Raw genomic sequence first — 13,254 nt, forward strand, 5'->3', positions numbered from 1 at the left:
TCACGATTAGAGTTGATGATTAACTTTTTATCAAGTTTTTCAAGAAAAAATGACAATTTTAGGAAAAAAATGTATTTTTCCACCAAAAACGAACAAAATTTTATTTAAAGGAAATTAAATTTATATATTTTAACGTATTTTTACGTGTAGATTACAAGAAAAATATAGCGAGCATGATTGGAGTTGATTATCATAGCGTTGTCAAGGAAAAACCATGAATTTTTACGAAAAATACCTAAAAATGAGTATGTACCCCCCCCCCTAGCGGCCACATCTTTTGACATAAAGAGCTCAAATTTGACACACTTACGTATTTTTACGTGAAAATTACAGGAAAATTATAGCGAACTTGATTCGGATTAATTTACATAGCGTTGTCAAGGAAAAATCAAAAATTTCGAAAAAAATGATTTATTCTCCCTAGCGCACACAATATTCAATCCAGACTGTTCATACTTGCTGTAAAACTCAATTTTTGCGTGAAAAATACAGGGAAAAAATGTAAGCGCGATTGGAGTTGATGATCAATTTTTATCAAATTTTTGAAGAAAAATGATAAATTTCAGAAAAAAATGTATTTTTCCGCAAAAAACGAAAAAAGTTTTTCTACAGTGATTCAAATTTATATATTTTGACGTATTTTTACGTGTAGATTACAAAAAAAATATAGCGAGGATGATTGGAGTTGATTTTTCTGGAATTAATAAACAAATTTTATTTTTTAGATAACTTTCGATTTTTCCTTGACAAGCAGCTACTAGCCTTATATCAATATCTTAAGTTTTATCTCTTTTTGACTTAGAAAGATAAAATTTAATATTCAATATATTTTTAAAATGTAAATACAATAAAAATATTGCGAGTTGAAATAAAATTATGTTTCTTATATTTTTTTAGTAAAATATTTTTTAAAAAATAAAATCGGACAAGTGCGAGTTACACTCGCACTGAAATCGAGGGTTCCGTACTCGAAGCGAACTTATTTGGTATAAAAACAAATGTTTAAAAAATATGTGTTGTATGACAACTAATATAAGTGATACAAAAAGGAACAATTTTGTAAAATTCAAGAAAATTGTTCCTTTTTGTATCACTTATATTAGTTGTCATACAACACATATTTTTTAAACATTTGTTTTTATACCAAATAAGTTCGCTTCGAGTACGGAACCCTCGATTTCAGTGCGAGTGTAACTCGCACTTGTCCGATTTTTAATATTCATGTGGTGTAATTTTGTTCACATTATTATCAGTTGTACGAATTATTTTCATTTCACTAGTGTCATTTAGAGAATGATTAATTTTTAAATCTTGTGTTAATAGAACTCTGTTAATATTATTACTGGGAATACACACGGAGAAAATCTGAAAGCAATGAGTATTTTTTCTCATAGCACTGGCTACTGTGTAAACCAAAAAATTAAATTTCAAAACTCTGAATGTTCTCCACACAGCACTAAATGCTCTGCAGAAAATAATCACAACTTTTTTTTACAGTAAACAGAGTTTCGTTTCATATTAGTTGACAACAGATTATTCAGAACTACAAATGTAGCAATAAATTCTTTGCTCGAAGTCGTGACTGTTCTCACAGCTCTGAGTACTGTGCAGAATTATTTTTTAGAATTTATAAAACAAAGGAACGTTTAACGTCAATTTAAAAGAAGATAGCCATGGTTATTTTTTCTTTTTAAATATTGATTTTAATTGACATGTTTATAAACAGTTAATGAATAATAGATATAAAGAAATGAAGACTTCAAAAAGTCTTTTTGAAAACTATCGCTTTTTTTTAATTTTTCAGTTATGTAGCAAATAAAGTTATTATACAATAATGAAATAATAAATAATTATTTTTAAAATGAATTATTATAGGTAAATTCTAAATATTTATTTGTATTTCACAAGTTTTAAGATTTTAAGATTTCTTAGCTAATATCAAATTACAACCTGATCTAAATTTATAGATAATTATGATTAAAAAATATTAAGTTTCAACATTATTAATTTAAATATTTATCTGGTGAAGTTATGAAAATTATTATTTCTTACGTTTATTAATAAAAAGTAATTTGTTTAATATTATTAAAATTTATTACTTCTTATTTAATTAAATATAAATAATTTTAGTCAAATAATCTGTTTTTCATAAAAATATAAGAAAACATCTAAAATTGATTAAAATAGTCTTGAACGCTTGTTTAAAATTGTTATTTATTTTTTCTTAAAGGTTAAATGTTCTTTTATTTTTTTAATCCTAAAAAATAATTCTACACAGTACTCAGAGCTGTGAGGAAAGCAGTCACGACTTCGAGCGAAGAATTTATTGCTATATTCCTAGCTTTGAAAACTCTGTTGTCCGTTAATATAAACCGAAATTCTAATAACTGTCAAAAAAAATAGTGATTATTTTCTGCAGAGCATTGAGTGCTGTGCAAAAAACATTCAGTTTTGGAATTTAATTTTTTGGTTTCCACAGTAGCCAGTGATGTGAGAAAAAATACTCAGTGCTTTCAGATATTCTCCGTGTAATTACTAAAAATATAATTTTTATGTTCCTGAGTTCAATTTATGAAAAGACGGTTCTAATCATTCTCTATTATCGAATTCCTATTGTGAGACGTTCTTACTGTCGGAAAATGATTTAAGCGATTATTTTCAAACATTGACTTAAAATGGTTTCTCATTTTGATATTATCAGTTTCATAATTTACACGGTTTGGCATTACGTTAAATAATATAGATGTTGCAAATGCTATTGCATATACTTTACACTCAACACTACCAAAAGGTTGTTGGTTCCCTTTTTTTAAAAGGGAACAATCTAATAAAATATTTTATTTGATGCACATTTAAACACCCCTCATTAAGGTTATCAAAAATATAAAGTCTTACTCTATCGTAATAGACACAAATTCAGTGACCATAATTGTTATTACTGCTAAAAAGTATTTGAATATGTTTATCACCTTCTCTAATTGGGACAAGAACGGACAAGAAAATCAAGCATTTGTACATACAAAGCACTTTGCATATTGAAAAAAATCGGACATGTGCGAGTTACACTCGCATTAAAACCGAGGGTTCCGTACCCTTAAACCTAAAATTTAAGCGGATTAAAGTGTAAAGGCAGGTGGAAAAATTCCAATTTTGCTTAATTTTTCCTGTAATTTGAGCATAAAAACACATAGATAGACACATAGTCACATATAACGAAAATTATCAGTTTTTCCTTGAAAACGCTATGATTACCAACTCCAATCATGCTGACTATATTTTTCTTGTAATCTGCACGTAAAAATACCTAAAAATGTATAAATTTTAAGCCCTTTAGATAAAATTTTCTTCGTTTTTTTAAAAAAAATTCATGATTTTTATAGAAAATTATCAGTTTTTCCTCGAAAACGCTATGATAATCAACTCCAATCGTTCTCGCTATATTTTTTTTGTAATCTACACGTAAAAATACGTAAAAATGTATAAATTTGAATCCCTTAAGATAAAATTTTCTTCTTTTTTTATTCGAAAAATCCATGATTTTTTCTAAAAATATGAGTTTTTCTTAAAAACAATATGATCATCAACTCCAATCGTGCTCGCTATTTTTTTTCTGTAATCTATACGCAACAATACGTATGTATACCAAATATTAACTGTCTTGGTCAAATAGTGTGTGCGCTAGGAGGATTAAACGCTTTTTTTCAAAATTTTTGATTTTTCCTTGACAACGCTATGTAAATCGATCCGAATCATGTTCGCTATATTTTTCCTGTAATTTTCACGTAAAAATACATAAGTGTACCAAATTTGAGATCTCTATGTGAAAAAATGTGGCAAGTAATTTTACCTTTTACTAAATATAACTAATTTTTCCTTTAATTCAATATAACCAATTTTTACTTTAATCCAATATAACCAATTTTGCCTTTTATCCAATAAAACTAACAAATATCCAAAAGAATGAGAGAACTATGAGTAACTATGAATCAGTAACTACTGATCAGCCAATAAGTGCAAAAAGGACACTCTTATATGAGTAATATGTAGTTCATTATAAATAACATATATACGTATTTATACCTGTATTAAAACCCCAGAACAAATACCACAAAAAAACCAACCATTGGACTATAGAACCTTTGTTAATGAGGATTAACTCTGAGGACCCAGGTAATAATTTCTTTTTTCACATTTATTATATAGAAAAATAAAGATTTACCAATTCTTGGCCAATATAACCTGTGTTAATGAAGATTAACGACATCGGCACGTATGACGTCTCGAAATTTTTTCCGTGTAATATCACATGGAAATATAAAGATAAAAGTCAAAAACTGAAGAGGTAATGTATATCTTTCTTTCTCACATCAAGGAAAATAACATATAAACATTTTCATTTAATATTGCATTTCTCTATCTAGAGGATTCAAAATAACATAAGAATATCTTCGCCTAAAAATCTTACTCTTCTTTTTTTCTGTTTTCAAAATAAAAAAAAATGTATGTACCAGTATTAGACCCTCAGAACAATTACCACAAACAATATCAATCCTTGGATAATAGAGCCTTTGTTAATGAAGATTAATTCTGAGGGGCCAGGTAATAATTTAAAAAATTTTTTATTTAAATTTTCTGGGGCTCTAATACAGGTAGGGGAGAGTGATAAACAGTGAGACAGTTTAAACAGTAGGACACTTTAATTGTTTGAAAAACTACTTATAGAAACTCGACCAAAATTTAAATGTAAACCATGTTTATGACAACACACTATCTCCAAAAACTTTAGCCACATTGATTCATTATTTACAAAGAAAATTGAAAAAAACTGTTTTTGACGTTACGGAGTAAATTTTTTCTTGAAATACAATGCTGATTTTTATATAGATAGGACAGTTTTTAAAAAAGTGTAATTGTTACTTCGTTTACTCATGTTTTTAAGTATAATATCCAATAATTTAAAATATTTTAAAATTTTACAAACAATTTTTATTTAAATAATTTTTTGCGATAGCTTAATTTAAACAGTGGGGCATTAAACACTGGGACAGGCAAAAATTTAAGTTTATGAAACGTGGATTTTGGCAACACTAATTATAAGTTGTTGCAGCTATACGCATGCGCATTTATACTTACATAGCGACTAAAAATGTGATTTTTTTATGCTAAAAAACATTAAAAAATTCAAAATTTATAATGATTACAATTATTGTTCGGCAACATTTGAAAAGTAACACTTGATAAGAGAACGACTATTCAAATTTTCCTCCAAATTGTTTTTAGGTTTTGACCAAATTATGACGTATAATCAGCAGTACTGTAAACGTAAAAAAAAATAATAGAAATTTTTAATATGAAACTTGACATCGTATTATAAAAATGTAACATATTATTAAATTATGACTGTTTTGCAACATTTGTTAACGTTATTTAATGCAAAACATATATATTTACAAAGTATGAAGCAAAATATTATTATTGAAACAATTATTCATTACACAGCCCCACAAAAAAAAAAGTGTCATGTACTTTTGACCGGAATACCCTAACCCTATGTATTTTGACGCGCTGAACACGAATCCGAAGTCCGTTTTGCTCCATCACGTCAGGATTTTTTTCTAACCTCAAAAAACATGTCGGATTTTGTGAAGTAGGCGATTTTTTTAAAAATTGATGTATTAACTTCAAACTTGGTATCTGGGGGTTTTTTGTGTCGCTGATTACGAATCTGAAGTTAGATTTTCAAAATCCAAAATGGCGGATCCAATATGGCGGACGAATTTTGAAAAAATTTTAAGATTTACTTCAAACTTGGTATCTAGGGGTTTTTTGGGTCGCTGATTACGAATCTGATGTCAGATTTCCGAAATTCGACATGTCTGATTCAATATTAAGGAATTGTTTTTAAAAAATTGTCAGATTATTATGAAATTTGGTATCTACAGGTTTTCTAAGTTGCTGGCAAGTAACACTAGGGAAGTGCCATACGACGATTTTTCTGAAACTTGGCAGTTTTGTAGTTTTTTAAAAACAATTTGACACGTATGTTTTGTTTTTCCGCAAAATATTCGTAATCAGCGACCCAAAAAAACCCCAGATACAGATAATGGCGTATCTAATATGTCCGATAGAAGTCCATGTTGGATATGCCATTTTGAATTTTTCAAATCTGACATCATATTCGTAATCAGCGACCCAAAAAACCCCCAGATACCAAGTTTGAAGTAAATCTTAAAATTTTTTCAAAATTCGTCCGCCATATTGGATCCGCCATTTTGTATTTTGAAAATCTAACTTCAGATTCGTAATCAGCGACACAAAAAACCCCCAGATACCAAGTTTGAAGTTAATACATCAATTTTTAAAAAAATCGCCTACTTCTCAAAATCCGACATGTTTTTTGAGGTTAGAAAAAAATCCTGACGTGATGGAGCAAAACGGACTTCGGATTCGTGTTCAGCGCGTCAAAATACATAGGGTTAGGGTATTCCGGTCAAAAGTACATGACACTTTTTTTTTTTTGTGGGGCTGTGTTATTTAATAATAGGTGTCCCACTGTTTAACACAAACTTTCAAAACAAGAAAAATGTATCAAGTTCCAAAAACTTGAAATTTTCCTACACTGAGAGAAGTTTAACGCAACATCTGCATTTTTTGAGGGACAGATATTGTACCACAATTATGTGCAGACGCAGTACTAAAATCGAACAGCAGCAGCGCCAATTGAGTACTGATTCTGACCTAACTTGTGGGACAAACGATTTAGTACAGTATCTGTCCACCAAAAGGCGCAGCTGCGATACAATTTAGAACCGATGTTGCTCGAAAGGTTAGGTACACTATCTGAACGTGTGTTTAGTACGAAATCTGTGTTTAAATTCTCTCAGTGTATTTAATCACAATATAATTTAAATAGAATATATGCATTATGTAGAAGAGTTCAAACTTTATGGTAATACCAAAAAGTGTCCAAAAATATATAAAATTGACATATTAATATGTCTTTGAAAAAAAGTGTCCCACTGTTTGTCACTCTCTCTTGGTACGCCTAATAGGTTTGCAAGTCTAGACTTGCATAAATTGGGAAAAACAAAGTAATAAAAACGGCAGATGTGAAAAGGGTCTACAGCATTTACCTTGTTACAAACCAAAAATTTATTTATTTAAATTTTATTATTTAAATCGAGCTTTTGAGATGGCCCTAAATTTTAGTTTGGGGGAGGCACCAAGCTGCCAAGGTCTGAAGGACCTTGTTTAATTTTGTGGGGACGTTATCCTACTTTTAAAAGTTACGCTCTGCTTCGTTGTTTTTCTTTGAATGATTGGTTGAAAATCAATTATTTATGGTGTTAAAGCAAAAAGGGGTTCAGTTGAAAGGTAAGTAAAATTTAGTAATTTTATTTATACTTGTTCTTTTATTCAGGAAAGAAAATATTGTGGTTAACAAGTGAATTTAAAAGTTTAATACAAAATAGAGTGGTTAATGTTGAACGATACAAAATTTTCTTACGACTATCGACGTCAGCTAGAGATATTCTTGTTGTCGTCGGGCAAGAACGCTTTTAGTTACACTTAACTTGGTTGTCTTTACAACCTATTGCTCGAATTTTTACAGGTTAAATTATTTGGTTTACCCGAATAAATTTTTTTTAACACTGCGTTGTGGGGCCACTGTAACGAAACGGCGCAAGCGCTACACGCACGGACTGGCCGGTTATTTATTAAACAAAATTCGATTTAGTAAAATTTATTTATTAAATCGAATTTCTCCCGCTACAGCTCTCACGTGGACTTCGTCGGTTAGAAGACTTCTATTTTATTTTTCGTCCGCCTTTCGTGTTATACTTTTAATCTAAGTTCTACACGGGGGTCCGACGCGCAGACGGGCTAAGTCGCGGCGTTCTTGAGGTCTCGCAACACTTACCAGGCTAGAGCCAGGAGATGTTGCTCGGAAGAGTCAAGAAGTTGTACTGCGTTTAATTAGATTTTGGGACTAGCCTCTAGTCCTTGCCTTCAGTGTCAAGGTGGGGAAAACGAAAAATTTAGATGGAAGTAGGTGAAAATTCCTGGGCCCGGTGGGAGTTGCAATTTTGCTGATCTTTTTGATTCCCATGCAGGCTCCGTGAGAACGGAAATGGTCTGTTAATATGAGACATTTCTGAAAATTATTTTAAAATAATTAAATTAAATTATAATTTACTTAACAAAATTATAATTTAATAACATAAATTACAATATTATTTAACAAAATTATAATCCAATTTCATTATAAATGGTGCAATAATTTATTGCAATTATTACAACCCATATAGAGGATAGCAAGTAGGTTGCGTATCCAATTGTGACTATATCCATATCTATGACCCATGGTTTTCCGTTAATTTGTTGGAAACAAAGTTGCAACAAATGTGTATTAAATAAAAGAGTCTTCTGCAATTGGGCATATAATGTTCCAAGGCAACATGCGTTCGCATATAATACCGGATCAGCTGTTGGAAACGCACGTGCTTTTGTTTTGGTGCTGTGTTTATAACTTGCGGGCCCGGAGGGGTGAAGGAAAGGTTTTACGCACAGTTAAGGCAGCGAGTAGAGGCAAGCGTTGCGCGTGTGTGTTAGTGCCCGTAGCACGACGAGTCCCATGGTGGTGTGAGTCTTGTAACCGAGAACCCACGAGCGCACTGTAGTTTATGCACAGCTGTTTCGTGTCCGTGTGTGTTGCGCTGGTCGTCCCCCACATATATACCACAAGCGGTGAGTTGTATATGTTCGAATGTATATTTTCTTTTTTTTCTTTTGTCTTTTGCATTTACTATTACATATATATATATTTTTTTAATATAATTCCTTTTGTATTCGTTACATCATTTTCTTATAAAACGTAGTCTTGTTCGCGCAATATTGCATCTCGACATTTTCTTCGCAACATTGCTGCAGCAAATACGCGTGGTGCTTGAACGAGGTAGATGACTAATATTGCAACTATGTTGATTTTCGCCATGATGCTTCACAACATTGTTACAATGTTTCCAATAATAAAAGACATATGTAACAATGATAAAATAGATAGGCAACCTTGCGACAGTGATATTTTTCGCTATCTGGCTTCGTAACATTGTCACAAGGTTACCCTCTAGAGACAATTTTAAAAACTTAATTTATAATATTTTATATTTGAAATAAGGGTGCCAAGTAAAGAGTATTAGCGAGCTGCCGACGGTTCCTTATCAGGGTGTCAGGTATCCGTAAACAAGGTCTTGCTTCTCATAGCGAGTCTTGTCGATGAAAAGAGATTAAAATATAAGAGGCAGTGTTGCCGAATACTAATTGAATTTTAAATGGTTGCAGTGAAGCAACTAAATATGTAACACCTGAACTGGCTGAACTCGGAATACTCTGAATTTGTACAAAAGTGTCTGCAATAGATAATTTTAAGAATTGAATAAGCTATATTATTTTCTGAACACAACCATTAAAAATCGATATAATTTGTTTATTTAACATAATAAGCCTAAAGAGTAAAAATTATTAAATGTGTGTGTGTGTGCTATCTAATATATTTGTTATTTTTTATTTAACAATTTTTTATTTGCTATACGAGTATTAGAAAATATTTGTGTAAGTGTGGGTAGGTGTTTAAAATAGTGGCCACAGTACCCCCCTATTAGTGATAGCATCACGAAAAACCAGCTTGGTACCTATCCGTGAATCGTACTCGTCTATCTGAACGGGTACGAATATTTTCGTGCAGGACGGCTTGTGGAACAGCTGGAACAGGATCTGGCACTCTTTCGATTCTAGGTGGTGGCTCATTTGCCACTCGTCGTACAGGAACATTATTTGGGTTGAGAATTATCTCAACAGTCTCCTCTTCGTCGCTTTCCTCGTTGTTATCGTCAAAGTTGTCGTCATTGTCTTCCATAACATAGGCTGGTTTGAGCCTATCAATAGAGACCGTGACTTCTCTACCGTTCATGTTGATTTTGAAGGCCTTCTCAGATCTTGATACAACTTTGAACGGGCCATCATACGGTAGTTGCAGTCGTGATTTTGGTCCGTCATGTCGAAGAAATACACTTTCAGCTGTGGCGAGATCTTTGAAAATAAATGTTCGCCGTTCTCCATGTCTGCTTCCGTTGACTGGACGCAGTTGTTGTATGTGGTTGCGGAGAGTTTGAACGTATTCTGCTGTCGCTGTAGATGATTGTGATGATGACGTCAGAAGTTCGCCAGGCAATCTAAGCGTTTGCCCATACACCATTTCTGCTGCTGTTGACTGGAGATCGTCCTTCCATGCTGCTCTAATACCAAGCAACACTGTCGGTAAGATTTCAGTCCATCGTGAGTGTTGATGACACTTACACTACCGTCCGAAATTGTGCGAACTCTACTTTTTCAATAACTATAAAACTGTTCAAATCTTCAAAAATATTAAAACTAAAATTTTTTCCTCTTTATTTTATTAAAGTTAATAAAATTCTGAAAGAAATGACACCTTGACAAAGAGAATATGTTAATTTTTCAATTAGATATCTAAGAAAAACCCAATTTTCAATGTTTTTACTATTTTTTTTATTTCTCTGGTAAAAATTAATATTTTTAAACGTTCTTAGGCTCATTGAAATCGTATTTAGTTATTCAATTCAAATTATATAAAACAATTCATGTACACATTCTTCCCTAGCGTATGCAAACCGTGAAAGTTGGCTCATAAAATGTCAAAAAATTTAAATTTAATTCTACAATAAAATATAATGTTTAAAAATCAAGTAAATATATCATTCTAAACTTCTCTGATTTATGTAAGTAAATTTAAGATTTATACATTTTACTGATCATTTTTTGTCATATAAATATTAATCACAATTTTTTGACATTTTATGAGCCAAGTTTCACGGTTTGCATACGCTAGGGAAGAATGTGTACATGAATTGTTTTATATAATTTGAATTGCATAACAAAATACGATATCAATGAGCCTTAGAACGTTTAAAAATATTAAGTTTTGCCAGAGAAATAAAAAAAATAGTAAAATCATTGAAAATTGGGTTTTTCTTAGATATCTAATTGAAAAATTAACATATTCTCTTTGTCAAGGTGTCATTTCTTTCAGAATTTTATTAACTTTAATAAAATAAAGAGGAAAAAATTTTAGTTTTAATATTTTTGAAGATTTGAACAGTTTTATAGTTGTTGAAAAAGCAGAGTTCGCACAATTTCGGACGGTAGTGTAATTGCTGCTTTTAGTTGACGGTGAAATCTTTCCACCATTCCATTGGCTGCTGGATGATATGCCGTAGTGCGGTAGTGGGATGCGCCTGTCAGTTGATTCAGCTCACGAAACAAGTGTGATTCAAATTGTCGTCCTTGATCGGATGTAATTCTTAATGGCGTTCCAAATCTTGCTACCCAATGAGTATAAAATTTCCGGGCGACCGTCTCAGCTTCTTGATCTTCCATTGGAATAGCCTCCGGCCAGCGGGAGAATCTGTCAACACACGTCAGGCAGTACCCGCATCTTTCCGACATCGGCATGATCACAATGTCAATGTGAACATGTTCAAACCTCCGAGATGGTAGTTTGAAAATTCCTGGTGTGGTGATAACATGTTTCGTAATTTTTGAACGTTCACATTCCACACAACTACGAGTCCATTCTCGAGAATCCTTTTTAATCGACGGCAAGTATAACGCTGTGTTATCATTTTGACTCGTTAAAGTTACACAAGTGCGGCCAAAACGAACTATTTCAAATCAAATCAAAACCAATTTATAACGACTAAGCTATAATCATCGATTTATCCGACTTCATTGCTAAAAGTAAGTAAAAGAATTTTAAACTTGTATCATTATTGTATAATCATTACTATATAATTATTATTTAATCAATAAATGTTATAAAAGGGAATATTTGACTTGTTATTGTAACGCAAAACCCGTAGTTTTGACAAGTGACCACGATCCTACATAAAAATAAATATCAGGCTTTACCAACCTGATTAATCAGCCTTATTACATTCAAGTAAATAAAATTCATTTTATTTAAAAACCACGCCTAGTTCGGAACGTAACAGCTGATTTGGTGGCAGCGGTGGGATTGTCAGTTTTGTTGCAAAAACAATTTTACGAAAATTCTCAAATAATTCGGCATCTTTATTTAGAGCAAACTTCAAAATTTTTAAGGGTTCAAATTTATTCGAAATCAATTATATCACCCTTATAAACACATCATATTTCATTAAATGTTTATTCATATACTTCACTATAAACATTTGTAAACGGTCATTTTAAATTCTCTAGCAGTTTTGTTCTTACGCCGTCCGGCGAATTACAGAATTTGTTATATTTTCATTTTACGCCGTCCGGCGAACTTGAGAATTAGGGTGTTTAAAACCGACTGTTTAATAAATTCATAAAATCATTCAAAATATTATTGAGTAAGCTATTTTTACGCCGTCCGGCGAACTATAGCTTTGAAAATTGGAGGTCTACGCCGTCCGGCGAGGTTTTCATATTAATAAATTTTGATAATATCATTGTTTGGAATTTTGAGGTCTTAGCAGGGTCAATTTTACGCCGTCCGGCGAATTTTGACTTTGTACTCGACGTTTTACGCCGTTCGGCGAATTCTGTCTACGCCCTTGATTTACACAAACAATTGAAAAGAAGTCTCAATTTTTGATTTATTTGTAATATCAATATCACACCTACATTAACAATCAACAACCCGAATTGTCAGGTGTTCTTGGATTATCTTTTCTTAACACAGATCCTAGTGAATTTCGGTTATAACTTTACATAAAACTATATATTATATACAATATTAGTCAATATAATTCTCGACATTGATAATAACAAAAATTCAAATTTCATAGAATCATTCTCTTTAATACAACTAATCAATAGAACAAAAACAAAAATTTTAGATTCCCAAAATTTAGGAGAAATTTAGATTTAAATAAAGTCCTCTTGAGAAAAGATATCAGTCGAATATACTAGCATAAGAGGTTGCAGTTGTAAACAGGCGCGAAAATTTGAATTTATACTCTCGCACTACTGTCTGGCACCAAGTGCGTTGGTCCGTAAGTAGTACAAGACGAGTTGTGTCAGACAGACAATAGTCCGATAACACTAAAACTCCCTAGTAGCAATACGGCTATACGGTTCCAAGCCGCCATTATCCGTATTCCCCTATGAACTCATACTTTCATTTTATTGAAAAATATAATCAATTATATCCAAAAATTCTTTTGGAGATAG

General features: G+C 31.6%; 1 protein-coding gene across 1 annotated transcript; it reads right to left on the bottom strand.

Annotated features, from left to right (window-relative positions):
- Positions 1–9,670: 9,670 nt before the first annotated feature.
- Positions 9,671–13,172, bottom strand: LOC127282271 (uncharacterized protein K02A2.6-like). Its single transcript, XM_051306446.1, has 3 exons — positions 13,157–13,172; positions 11,209–11,738; positions 9,671–10,357 (listed from the first exon to the last, which is right to left on the bottom strand). The coding sequence occupies exons 1-3, from the start codon at positions 13,170–13,172 to the stop codon at positions 9,671–9,673; spliced, it is 1,233 nt and encodes a 410-aa protein (XP_051162403.1).
- Between the last annotated feature and the right edge of the window lie 82 nt (positions 13,173–13,254).

Source organism: Leptopilina boulardi, unplaced genomic scaffold (genome assembly GCF_019393585.1).
Source record: "Leptopilina boulardi isolate dan_hultmark-lab unplaced genomic scaffold, ZJU_Lbou_2.1 LbouV2_292, whole genome shotgun sequence".
NCBI classification, from domain to species: Eukaryota; Metazoa; Arthropoda; class Insecta; order Hymenoptera; family Figitidae; genus Leptopilina; species Leptopilina boulardi.

Bases quoted from the DNA above. Each gene is read 5' to 3' on its own strand.
- LOC127282271 (XM_051306446.1), bottom strand. The intron at 10,358-11,208 runs GTGCGAACTCTG...TTCGGACGGTAG, and splicing joins TTACACTACCGTCCGAAATT to TGTAAGTGTCATCAACACTC.